The sequence below is a fragment of the Micrasema longulum genome, unplaced genomic scaffold (genome assembly GCF_059751315.1).
Source record: "Micrasema longulum isolate JH-2025_06_02 unplaced genomic scaffold, ASM5975131v1 h1tg002274l, whole genome shotgun sequence".
NCBI lineage: Eukaryota > Metazoa > Arthropoda > Insecta > Trichoptera > Brachycentridae > Micrasema > Micrasema longulum.
In genome coordinates, this window is record NW_028279430.1 from 97,321 (window position 1) to 112,083 (window position 14,763).

Sequence of the window (14,763 nt, forward strand, 5' to 3'; positions counted from 1 at the left end):
TGCGCGAGTATACTCGCTACTACTGCTCGCTGCCATAAAATCATATCTACTACATACTTCTAGGTTACGGGAACGAACGCTACTAAATTATGTTCGTACAGACAGCAAGCTGTAGCCAAACAGTATATATCATTATTAATAAGGAAACTAGAGTGGAGACTTGTAACCAAATTTTATTGGCAACACAGCGTACTTATTACTAATAATTATCACGAGACGCAATCAAAACTTTCTTTTTGGATTCTGAAACTGATACTTAATTTACTATATTCCTTTCTTAAAAATATTGTTGATGTCTTTTAGGTAGCAGTCAATAATATTGAAATAAATAAAGGCTTTTTTTTTTTTATTTATTTTTTTTTTTTTTTTTTATTTAAATTTTATTGATAAACCCTTACGGGTTACATACATTTAACAAAATGTTTTCACTTTTAAAATTCACATTCTACTGTTAATAATAATATTTTTAACATCTTTTGTAAAGGTTGCCTGAGTCTTTTGTTTAGTTTTGTCTGGTAGTTTATTGTATAATTTCAGTCCATGGTTTATAAGTCTCGATTGTCCTTTTCTCGTTTTAAAAGATTGTAAATCCAGGTTAAATCCAGGGCGTACATTGCCATATAATATAAAAAGATAATACTCCATACAAATCCGATCTGAAAAGTCGTCCCTAAAGGAAAGGGAGTGACTAGTGGAGGGAGCTAGCATCGTCATGTCGTATCACGTCGACTTTGACAAGCAAAACAAGTAGTACAGTCAAAATCACGGACTGTTTACATCGGTCTACTGTAAAATTTATTAAGTATCTCGCTCCCTTCCGCAATACGCGTCACCTTTGTTTATAGTTTCTAACTACTGAGCAAAACAGAGACAAGAGATAACTTATAATAACGTGCTAATTCTGGTAACATATTAATAAAACGTATTTTAACATTGAAATAGCTATTTTAAACAAGTATTGATGATTGATTGGCGGCTTCCGTGGTGTAGTGGCCAAGACGCTTGACTCTCAAACAGAAGGTTCCGGGTTCAATTCCCGCGAGAATACAAAAAAAATAGGTAATTTTTCTCAAGCCTAGGTGTTCTGTACTCTAGTTCACCACTGTAATTGGGCCTCCTGGGCTGTTGCGGTGCAAAAAATATATGTGAAAAGGTTATTAACAAATTTGTCAAAAAAAAGATAAAAACATTACATAGGTACCGATGAAAGGTTACACCATCGCTTTTTCTATTTTTTCCAGATCGATTTGTGCAGTATCTTAGCAAACATGCAGGCATTTTAGTAATTGCGAGGAGAAAAGTACCGGGGGAATGCTTGCGACAGACTAAAGTCCGTTCTATCAAAAATATTATGCCAATTGACCACAGGTTGAGGGACCATATTCCGAACGCTCGTATTAACTCTAGTTATATACCCCAATGATGGCGTATTTACTTGTTTGCTATGTTCCGACACAAGTAAAACATTGTTTATATTTATCTATTAATGAACTGAGTTGTTTTCTTGTCATAGTGTTGTAGAATAACGGTTCGCGGTTCGATCTCCGCTCCACCACAACATTTTTTCGTAACACAGTTATTACGAGTGTTGGAAAATGACCAAAATATTTGAGTTAATAATAAGAACACAATATAATATACGAGCATGTCTACGATTCTATCACGGTACCAAAAATCACTTCAAATGAATTTTAAGATTTTATTTTTTATTTATTCATTTATTATCATATTCAATAAATAAAATCAAACATGTATACAGAGTTGCTTTCACTATCTTATCAGAATTATTTCCCCGTTCTAAGCTAGTCAAAAAAATATTTAAAAAACAGTAATCAATACATAAATACAATAAATAAACGTTAAAAACTTAATTAAAAACGTAGTAAAAAATGAAGCACAAACATTTAAAATAACCCAGTAAAATACGTAGTACAAATAAAATACATGAAATAAGACACAGTATAAAATATATAAAACCCAATAAAATCCGCAGTTAAAACAATATACATAGTTAAAGACGTAGTAAGATACGAATTAAAAAGAAAGATAACATAGTTAAAGATGTACATAATTTAAAAATATATATATATCGTAAAAAAAACATATTTTAATAAAACTTGGTTCTAGATTTTTCATATATATTTTTTTATTTATTGGGGATATCAACACTAAAACACGTGAAAAAATATAAGAACAAAATATACAGAGAAAATTACCAATGAGAGATATCCACAGAAATACATTAAATATGTTTTGAACGTTAGTTGTGAACACACATAATATAAGATACCTATATGTGGTCGTGAAAGTTTATATGAAAGGGTGGACATGTGTATGTTTATTCGTTAATTTTATTTACAATATATTTTTGTTACATTTAATTGAGACACAAATCCAAACTCCATGGAACCAAAGTCCTGTGTTGAGTTATGACGAATATGTATAAAACTTTATTAATCAATATCTCCTTTTATATTGTACAAAACAAAGACAGAATTAAAAAAATACTTAGCATATCTACATAAAAAAAAACATGCATTAAAAAAAATGAGTTTTTTTAAAATTTAAAGTACGGAATTGACATAAACTACCTCAAATATTTGAAAAATCATCAAGGAGTTTCTCACTCAAATTCCTCCCCCTAAGGAAAATCCAGTCCTGAAACTCTTTTTTGAAAATAAATTTGGCCTGTGAGAGCTTAACACGCTTTTCCAAAATATTGAACACTTTAGGTACGATAGAAGAGAGGTGTCTCTGAGTAAAAGTTGTTCAGGTTTTAGGTTTTACATAATTCATTCATATTATTACACAAGTGTCAAAAAGATATTAAATATGAAATATAAGATATAAAATAAGATTTTGTTAATAGAAAATTAAGAGATTAATTTGTATAAGAGAAAAATAGGTGTTTGAAAATGCGCATTTTAAATGTTTATTTATTACAATCAAAGGAGTCAATAAGGGGAAGTTCAGATTATACTCACGAGCTAAACGTATAAGTGGAGAGTTCTGGGCCATTGTTCTGTGCATTGATAACGAGATTAAAAGCCTTCTTCAATTTCTCGGTTGTATAATCATAAATACTCGGCACGTAGTAGACGTGTCAAATAGAAATACTTGACACGTTGTCCACCCCGGTAATAATCGAAACAAGTAAAATCCTTTTATATAACATCACGTAGCCCGAGATACTCCAATGAAAACGAGAATATGTATGTTAAGTGATGTTAGCAGGCGTTATTTAGAAGCGATATAGTGGCGTTACTAAATAAATCAGTACTAATTTATTTCAAACAAGAGCCCGAGTGATTCCGAAACATCCTGAACGGGAGACGTATTTCCGAGTGATAGCGAAGTATCCCGAATTTATAAAGCTTCGGGTTTTAACAAATATGCTACTAGAAATCTACATATTAATAGTATAGACCCCGTTTCAGATTGAAAATTGCAAAAGTAAATTTTAAGCATTTATGAACAGACAATTCATTAAAAATACAGTTTTCTATTTGTCACTAACAATCTAATTTCCTTGTATGTCAACAAGTCATGATAATGAGTAAAGATGTAAGTTTCTCCGTGACAGGTCTCCAAGACGTGCCTGGGGGCAATTAAAGGACTTTTTAAATTTGTCTGTCACTATCAATCCAACATTTTAAATTGTGACAGTTAGCTCATAAGTTAATAATTTAACAAAACGCCAATCTTGATAGGGTAAGTTAGTTCATTAGTCAACGAATGATATTAAGTGTGAGTTTCTCTGTGGCAGGTGTCCGGGGCGCGCCTGGGGCTGGGCGCGCTGCGGCCGCGCGCCGTGCTCATGTGCGGCGGCGCGGCGGGCGGCGACGGCGGCGTGGCGCTGCAGCTGCGCGGCGCGGGCGAGGTGGCCGTGGCCTGCCAGGACCCCGCGCTGCTGGCCGACCTGCTCGCCACGCTGCACGCGGCCGGTAAGTCGACAGATGGGAGACTCTCAGGGGTGACCGATATTTGCGGAATTCTCGACTTTTCGAGAATGTGACAAATAATTGCTAATTCGTACCTTCATATTAATCCAATATCATTGAACAATCGCAAATATAAGTTAATTTGTTCTTGTATTTTCTTATGATCGCATACTTAGAACTTAATTTTTCGACAATTCAAATGGACGTGTTCGCACTGATATTTTTATTTTATTTTATTAATTGAAGGAAAATAACAGTAATAAAAAAAAAACGTAAATACTAACAATAGTTAAAATTGTAACTTAAATATGGGATTGCCCCGAACTAGTATCTCTCATCAAATTCAGGGTGCCTGGAAGAGTGACTAGACAGGTGCCACCGTTTTGTAGTAACAATTCACGAACAGTGTATACTTGTAATGCCGTATTAAACAGACTTAATGAACTCGGCAATAGTTATTCCCACGTATCTGATATATTTAGTTTTGGGTATTGTTCCTATAGAACAAATCTTTTGAACTTTTCAAAGATGGTGAATGGTAATTATATTTATTTATTCATTCATTTCATAATATATACAGTTTTTTATTCACTTTGCCCAGCTGTATGAAACAGTACTAATGATTTTTTTGTTGTATTACTTTAGAATGTTTTATTATTTAATTTTGTTTTTTACATTTATTCTTGTATTGTTTAAACTTTCTACTGAATATGCCGTATAATATTTTGGTTAATTTTTTAAATGTAAAAATCTTGTATAATTTTTAGGTTTCATTTTTTTATAAATCTTGGGTATAAGGAAAATCTATGTTTTAAAAAAAAACAAATATTAAGCCAAATATGTAAGTATTATAAATTTTTGTATAAGGCACAAAATTGCCGTTTATGTTAATTTTTTTTTTTTTAAATAGTCGTAAAATATTTATTTAAAATAAGTAGGTCCACTGTTAAATTAGATTAACACAGACAAACTGATAAAATCAATACATAATATTCATTATTGACTATACAAGGGTTAATGTAATTCACATTGTTATAAATAAACATGAATGCAAATGAATGGTGGGTGAAGAATACAGCTCTGTTCATGAATTGGAATCAGAATTTTGGACACTACTGTAAAGTAAAAATCCTGACAAAGGAATTCTGATAGAGAAAAGTCTTCATCGTAGCGCGGTGGTTGGCCTGGTGTTCTATCATGTTTGAGTTCCGGGGATCGATTATAAAAGAACATAGGTAATGATACGAACAAATAAAAACAAAACTTAATTTTAGATTCCAAGCTTGTGTTCGATATTCACATTAATGGATTATTAATAAGGCATACAAAATGCTAGGTTTTTTAATACGTATGTCTAATGACTTCAAAAACATTAAAACATTTATATTGCTATAAAACACATATGCTTCAATTATATGGAATCCCCAATATAAAATATATATTAACAACCTCGAAAAGATACAGAAGAAATTCATAAAATTAATAAAATATAAATTTCACTGTACACAAAATTCGATTCAAACTCTGGAGTATAGAAGAGTGATTGCAGATCAAATATTCCTGTTTAAACTAGTGAACAACGTCGTAGACTGCCCTTTACTTACAAGTTCTTTAGAATATCTTGTAACCAACAGAACAAGACTCCATGCTACATTTAATTTGCCAGTACCTAGGACTAACTCGAGGAAAAACTACTTTTTCCTTAGAGAATGTCATTATTATAATACTGTTCTCTCCGGTCACGCAGACATTTTCTCTTATATGAAATATAAAAGATTCCCTATAGACAGTACACCCGTTTAATTATACGATATCGGTAAATATATATGTACTCGTATGTTCATTATTATATTTTATACCTTTAACATTATATTTATATAACTTTTTTCTTTTCTTATTTCTTAAATTTAAATTTATGTATTTATTTTGACTTTATTTTTATTAATGTATTCTATAAATATATTTATTTTAGTTTTATTTGCAACCTCTAAGTGCTAAACATTTCTTAATTGTTAAATTGCTTTTATTTTGATACCGATAATGTACTTTATCAATAGCTTACACTGCTGTGGAAAATTTATATTGACTGTTTTCACAATTTTTGTTTATATACTCGTATATTCTTATTTTCTGTATACAATATATGTAAAAACTGTTGTTTTTTCCCAAATAAATAATATAAAATAGAAAAAAAAATAATTAATAAAATTAAACACTTTTTTTGCATTAAAACAGGTCTTGAGGCTCAATTACAGTGATAAATTACAGCACAGTACACCCAGGCTCGTGAAAATTCAAATTTATTTTTTTGGGTTCTCACCGGGAATCGAACCCAGAACCTTCCGTTTGTGAGTCAAGTGTCTTGACAACTACACCACGGAGGTCACCAATGTGTACCAGCAATAAAAAAGCATTAGTCAGTCTTTCAATTTTTTTTCGTATGTATTATTCGGTGTACCTCAGGGGATTTATTTTGGTACACTTAAAAAAACTAAAAATCTAAGAAACATTTTACTGTAGCCACTTAAATAACGAAAAAACCTTTTTGTTTTATACGGAAAATGTTTGTCATTGTTCTTCTTATGGCGTATGGTGCACTTTATTATAAAGTAATTAATTCAATGCCTTCCGATACCCATTGTAGTGCAGTTTCTGCACTAATCTCAATTAACAGAGATTGTTGATTGCATTGTTCGAGGAAACAGTAGCGCTCCGTGTGTATCCAGTTACTCTGGACCAGTCTTATCGCAAGCATGAGGACCTAATTAGAACAACAGACTAGATTATATTGTATAAGTACACTCACTACTCGAGACGAAGTTTGTTAGAAATTTGCTGAACTTTTGTGCAATATTCTGAAAACTGGAACGTGCACTTTTAATTTTTATTTTTACGAGTACTCTTTTTTAGTCTAAAGCTAATAAGACCAAATTTTTATAAATTTCCCAATCATTTAAAAGTCTACATATTTTATTTATTTACATACATAACTTTATTGTACATTATTTGAGACATAAGTCCCAGCTCCATGGGACTAAAAGTCATGTGTTGAGATGGGACGAGCAATTAGTTGACACAGACACATTAGTATATCACCACAAATATAGGATCAGAAACATAAAAAAAGTATTTTTTTAAAACATATATATTGCTCATCAATATGGTAAACAGTAAACTTAAATATTCGAAAATTCAACGAGGAGTTTCCTACTCAAATCCCTTCCACTAAGGGAAATCCAGTCCTTAACTCTTTTCTTGAAATTAGTTTTTATCCTTGAGAGCTTAATTCGCTCTTCCAAAATATTGAACACTCTCGGTGCGATAAATGAGAGATGTCTCTGAGCGAAAGTTGTACGGGTTTTGGTTTGATATAATTTATGCTCTGGAAGAACCTCGTACGGACATTTTGCTGAGACCTCTCCTCATTGTTCGACCAGAAGTGTGTAAGTGCTTCTTTTAGGTACAGTTGTCTCATATCCAGCACCTTCATGTATTGGAACTGTTATGATATGTTCGGGTATGTTGGAGGGCGCCGTAATATGATCCTCAATAAAAATTAATAGTAATGTGATACAGGACTTAATGTCTCTCTCTTATTTTTTAAATGATAAAGTCGTATTTTTTGTCATCTTCAAATGGACATTTTCACACTGGATTTGGAAAGTAAAATTTGAATAATGCAGGATTTTAATACAAAAATAATATTTATTCTTGATTTGCCAAGAATTAATGTGACGCTAATACAGCAATAAATCTGTATAAGAGAGAGCATGAAGATGTGCAGAACTCATAACAAAAAAGACAGAAGCCCTGTTTTGTGGCCGGTGTTTTTGTGAAACTGATTCAGTTGGTTATTGGTATTGAGCGGGAGCCGGTTATCTTACTCGCATGTAAGATTAAAAATAATTTTGCTAGAACAGAGCCATATTGTATTGTTAATTTTTTTAAATTATGTAAATAGAATTATTCAACTAATAGAACGTTAAATCATGTTGCATCATCGCGCGCAAAGGATTTTTTACCACAGCCTTTTAAGAGTAAAAAATATGTTGAATGACCTTACAGACACGGAATTAAAAATGAAAAAAACAGTTGTAGATATTTGCATAATACGAAAGCTTTCGAAAGTTCAAAAACAAGGTAAGGAAAGATTCATAAATCGGGGACTTAAACTATACGACGCTTTTACAGAGGAAATAAAAAAAACAAGAAAAAGTCAGCTTTTACCCGAGGAGCAAAACAGTACTTAATAAATAAAAGAAATGAGTGCGTCTTATAGATATTTAATACGTGTAATTAACAAATTGTACAATGTTTTAAAAATCCGCAAGGGCTTACTGTATAATTTATTCAAAAAAATAAATAATTAAAAACATCTTGGCAGGGTCGAAGTAAATTATTAGCTTAAAATGTGATTTACCCCTGTAATGTTTTACTGTTTCGGGACTTGTAACTTTAACATAAGACTGATTACCTTACATTCTTGTTACAGACAATTTCTTGCATTTGGTGTACTAATGCAGTACCCTATGCATCACTGGGTGTGAAAAGAGATACGATGATGATGAATATTTTTCATAACTATGTAGGATTTATAATACTTTATCTTGATGAAAAATGATTTAACTTTGTTAACTTTTTAACCAAGTTATTATTTAAAGATGAGCATTTTACAACAGAGATGAAAAACCTTTAAGAGAACAAACTATGGAGGCCTAGGTATTTACAGGACCTATGACTTGTCGCTGGCTAATGTAAGTAGCCACTCTACACACTGTGTAACATCCATATTTCGTCTTATTTTTTAATTTTTCTTTGGTTTTATTACCGTTAAAGAGCTGAAACCTTTATTGATTAGGGTGAGATTCATCTGACTGAATTATTTCACCTACTCGGCAACGCCTTAAAACATTTTTCATTTTTATACATCTTCTTGAATTTGTTCAAAGTTTGCTGTCTACAAGCATTTAGACAAACTTAAACCCTGTTTTTTTTATTTAAGTTTTGAAAGATAGAACGAGCGATCGCTGTTATGTAACAAGTTGTATGAATAGTTCAGATTCCACAGTAAAAAAGAAAATGTTTACACCGAAGAATATTGTTTCCCGCGTCGCAAGGCGTCCCGAGTCTCATTCATCACGCAGACTTTAAGGGCTCGAACTCCAGACTCTAGGCTACCATCGATCACTCTCACCACACGGCCATGACGCTGACGTCTGCCAACTTACGTTCTATTTGCGTTGTATACCGATATAAAAAGGGCTGAAAATTTCTCAAAATATTTTTATACATAGGTGTAAATATTCGTTTTTCAATAATCCGCAAAAACATAAGTGGAATATTTTAACAGATTGAGTTTTTTTACTAGTATTTCTTGGCGGAACTGCTTTTCTATTATAATAATGATTCAAGTAAAATCTTAATCATTTTTTTTTTTTTAATGATTCGGTACGCATAAACCGCCGTAGGCTAGTAGGTAGGAGTTTTAAACTACTACTAAAATCAAAAAAATATTTAAAAGAAATATACTTAATTAAATGTATCGTCGCCGCTCGGGAAAAAATCAATAATCCTAAAAATGACAGTTTCGAGTTACATAAATAATTCGAAGCGTAAAATTATATTATTTAAATGGAAAACGTCACAATTTCGAACTCATAATGTTTTTACTTATTGACTTTTGGTTACTATTTATTCAAACATAAAAAAAAACATAACAAAAAATACTTTTTTACCACAACATAATTATTCCTAACATTTTCTTCCTTATAGTTTGGATTGTCCAGATTATAAACAAGCAAATGTCACTAAAGCAAATAATGGCCACCTTGCCTCATTAACCCTTGTGTGGCTGTGATGTCACACTAGTCGACATATAACACAATACTTGATATATCTCTCTTATTTTTTTAAATTATGAATTCGTGTTTTTTGTAATCTTCAAGTGGACATTTTCACACCTGATGTAGAAATTAAAATTTGTATAACTATGCTAAATGTCCACACAAAAAATATTTACCCATGCTACGCAAAGAATGAATGTCCGCTAATTCAGTAACACATTTATACACTTACCTTATAAAGAGAGAGCACAAAGATATAAGACATAACAAAAAAAACAGAGACGTTGTTCTGCAGCGGGTGCTGTCTTGTTGTCTAAAACAGATTCAGTCTTCAGTCGGTTGATGACAGTGATGGGAGACGCACGCGCGTAACATGAGCGGCGTATTTGTGATTATTTATTTATTTTGCTAAAACATGGCTAAATTATATGTTTATTTGCATAAATAATGGAAAAAGAATTATTAAACAATATGTCTCCGATTTTTTTTTTCAAATATCTGAATTTTAGAATATTCCATCTTTTACTAGTGGTAACACGGTGTTACATCACCACGTGCAAAGGGATTATTTACCACACTCTTTTAAGAGTTAAAAACCTTCCAGGGCCGCGTTTACGAACGCTATCTTCATCGATACGTATCGAGACGGTATAAACTAACGTCGATAATTATTTACGAAAATGTTTATATTTGTATAAAAATTCAAAGTATCTTTGTCGGTAACATGCAATTAAACATGTTTAGAAAAAAAAATTGTAAACTTATTATTTTTTTCATACAGAAATCTTAATTTTACTTTGTAGATAAAATTAAAGATAAATTTTAGCTTCCAATTACGGACCCACATATTATTTAATGTATCAGTAGGAAAAGGCTGTAATGGAATTGATTAAAAAGATATGAATGAATTATGATGTACACATAAAACCTCCAAAACACAAAAATCTGATTTTACCTTGGTCTCCAAGCTTTCAAATTACAATTTCTCAAAATAATGTTTTTTGGGTAAGTTACTTTTGCCTGGTTACCCATGATACGGACATTAACAGGCCTTGTCATTTAATTAGCAGGTTGACAAATATCTACAGATGGAATAATACAATTAATATTGGTATTAAATGAAGCCGTATGGATTAATGTTTTTTCTGTCAACGTTGCAAAATTTGTAAAGAGGTCAATTTTTTCTTCAAAATGTTCGTTGTCTATTTATCAATCCATCCATTTATTTATGTAGGATAGTAAATTGCGCGGATTTTTTTGAAAATCAACCCCAAAGACGGAGTACAGTAAGCATCCCAACACGCCGCGCAACTACAGAGCGCACGGGCGCTTAGAAATCTAGCCTCCATTTAAGCTGTACAAAAAAAATACAATGTTTTAAATTAATAAGCAATCATTTACGAATACATTCTAGATTATATTATGTCCTGCAGCCACAGATCGCATGGGTGGTTGAAAAACTAGAAACTATTTACATTTTGAGTTCAAGTAAGAAATATTTTTAGGTATGTTAGCTGATATCAAGTGAAGTATTTACCATCCATAGTTCTCTGTTTGATCGGTAATTATTGTAAAACATTTGGCTCACTGCTAATCGCGTCTTAGGAGATAGTAGATGCACATGTCATTGTGTTATTATTATGGATAACTTATAAAGCGCCATTTTCATAATACAATACGTCAAGAACGGTGCCTTTTCTTCTTTGTTTCTAATTATAAGACGCTATTTTCCCATTTAAAATATCTGATTACAATAATTGTTTTACATTAATTTAAATTTAAGATAAACGGGTTTTGTTTTATTTTTTTTAATAACGTTTATAAGTAGCATTTTTATAATATTATATAGATAGTCGGTTTCGTAGTGTAATGGTCAGCGCATTTGCCTACCATGCAAGAGGTCTCGGGTTCGATTCCCGACATGGTTAATATGAAATATTATTTGAAAGGGTGTTTTTACACTAAAATATTGCATAACCCTTAGACTGGTACCTGAAGCGTAAGACTGACCACCTTACTTTAATTTTGTTTTATTTATTAAGATACGCTACGATTGGTATGCCAATGCAGTGCCATATGCACGATTAGCGGTGCGGAATGGGTACGATATTCAGATAGTTAAATTTCAATTCTATTTTCCAACATTCAATTAATTCCTCGTATTTTCATATAGATTGCAATTCATGACATCTTATTTCTTTGTCTTCTGAGTGTTTCTAATTGACCTACATTACCATACATGTTTCCTGTTTCCTTCTTGTCCTTAAATTGCAAAAGTATCGCGTGTTGCATTCGTCCTAAAATGTAAAATCTTTTAACAGACTTGCCCTACTTAGAAAACTGTTGCAATATTTTCCCGGAAACTGTGCCTTTTTTCAATTCTCTGCCAATTGCCAATTACTTAGAGATATTTTATTTACCCGCTCCTCACGAAGAAGCCTAGAAATAGATTTTGATTTAATTTCAAAGTTCATTGAAAACAGTTAACTTTTGAATGTAACTTGTTTCAAACTGTGCCTTAAACACTTTTGTGATAAAAACCGTGTAGTTATTTTCAACACGAAATAATTTTACTCATACCTAGAAAACATTGTCCAATGTTAATAATCTTAACGAATTACAACAGTGATGGAGAAAACCTTAAATAAGGGAATATGAAAGTCTAGGCATTTACAGGGCTTATGACCTGTCATTGGCTGGTTTAAGTGGCCACTTTACACATTGTGTACCATTCACCATTTTACAAATGGAAGAATTGAAGAAATATGGAAGTTCAAACATAGGCCGTGTAAATGCTTAGACTTCCATATTCCTTTATTTAAGGTATTCTCCATTCCTGTTGTAATTTGTTAATCTTAATGACTCCCGAGGGGGTAAAATCCAGTCTTTTGTCTAAAAACATTTGGACAAACTCAAATATTATGTTTATAATCTTAGTAAATAAATCGACATTTATGCACCATCGCCATTATTTAATCGCGATCAGGGCCCCGATTTCAATGAAAAGTTATCAGAGTTATATTTAATTGTCTATAAAGTAAAAACAAACTTTCTGTTAGAAAATGTGTATTTATATGCAAATGTTTGTCAGTAATCTGTAATTAAAAACGTTTATGCATAAAGTAAAACTAATTCATACTGATTTTATTAAAGAGCGGTTTCGATGCTACGCAAACTTCCTTATTAGGGCTTAATTTAGTAATTAATATTATCCTTTTTTATAATTTTAACAGAACTAAATTTTATACAAAAGGAATAAATAAATAAAGTCATTGAGACATGTTGTATCACGTGTTTGTGGATGGAGTGAGGGGGGAATTTCGTAATATTTTATTAATTTATTTTACATAAAACTTTTCTTTTCTTTTCTATATGAACACCTCACTGGTGTAACCCGTGTCGAGGCATTCATTCACATTATTTTAATGTTATGTTCTAGTTACAGTAGTTGGCATCTAAAATAATATATGCGCATACATACATACATACACACAAATGTATGCATATATGTACGCATACATGTATAAATACACAGAGAAAATAATAACAATAATAACGAAAAAATAGTAATAACATGATCACTGCACATGGGTACTGTGCAGATATTGAGTGGAGAAGCGTGCCACCGTCGCGGGCCATTTGGCTCCTCTACACCGGCCAGCTGCCGGTCCTCTAACATCCGCACAAATACCTATTTACTCGTACATACACATCAATGTTTTATATGATGATGATAAAATGTATCGTTCATTTGCCTTATTCAAATAAAACAGGAGTGAACTATTAGAAATATTTTTTATTTTATTGTCATCATCATCATACCCTTTCTCCACCAAACGGTGCATAAGGCACTGCATTGGTACACCAATCGTAGCGTATCTTGATCATTTTTGTTACATGAAGGTAAGATGATCGATCAGACCAGACCGATAATACTTTATTACATCTTATTTTTTGTTATCATTTTATTTCGAATTTTTTATTTTCATTTTGTAGAACCTTCTACCTAGTTTCTATATTAAAGTTATAATAATTATCATAAAGTGTTCTTTTTATCTAACATAAATGTTTACTTTGGTTTTTTCTGTATAAATTAAATAATAACCATTAACATTCATTAAAAAAACGAAGGCAGAATGAATGTTACACAGTGTGTAAATGAATAAATACAAAAGTTACATAAACCAGCCAACGACTGGTCATAAGCCCCATGAGTGGCTAGATGTTCCATTTTCAAAAATGTTTTCCATCTCTGTTGCAATAAATTTTTCCCATTACAATTTTATCGGTTTGCCATTTATAATGTATTACGGACTTTATCGTGATGATTTTTTAACAAAATATACTTATACTGTTCGTTGTGTAAAATGCAAGTTTTACATTTGGAGGTAAAGTATTGGATAATTGGATGAATCTGACCCACATAACAAAGGTTTCAGCTCTTTTACTTCACTAAAGTCAACAGATGGAAGAGTTGAGGAAATGAGGATGTTGAAAAATAGGCAGAATGATGAATATCTCAGAGTGTATAAAGTGGCAAATTAAACCAGCCAACGACAGATCATAAGCCTTGTAAATGCCAAGATTTCGATATTTTCTTCTGGAAAATGTTTTTCCTCTCTTTTGCGACAAATTTAGAAATTAGATAATTGTTTCGAAAAATTAAGATTTATAAAAATAATCTATGTCCATTGGTTCGGTTATTTAGCTTTATTTTTTGGAGGAGTAGAATAGAAATACGTAATTATAACTTAGTTTATTACTCGCTAAGGAACATCTTGGACATTGGCACTCTCAAAACTGTGTATTTTGCTCTTTTTCAGTCAGTGGCAACTTATGGAATTGTGGGCTGGGGAGGTTACACTGCGTCTATCATGAACCCCCTAATAAACGTACAAAAATTATACTAAGAGTGATGATTCGATGTCTCCCCACTTTCCCATCTGAGACATTGTTCCAATCCATGAAGGTACTGGTCA

General features: G+C 31.8%; 1 protein-coding gene across 1 annotated transcript in view; it reads left to right on the forward strand.

Annotated features, from left to right (window-relative positions):
* Nucleotides 1-14,763, forward strand: part of LOC148272612 (uncharacterized) — a 303,353-nt gene that overhangs the window by 50,377 nt on the left and 238,213 nt on the right. Inside the window, 1 exon segment of the mRNA XM_088239811.1 lies at nt 3,767-3,944. Coding sequence (XP_088095937.1) covers nt 3,767-3,944 — 178 coding nt within the window.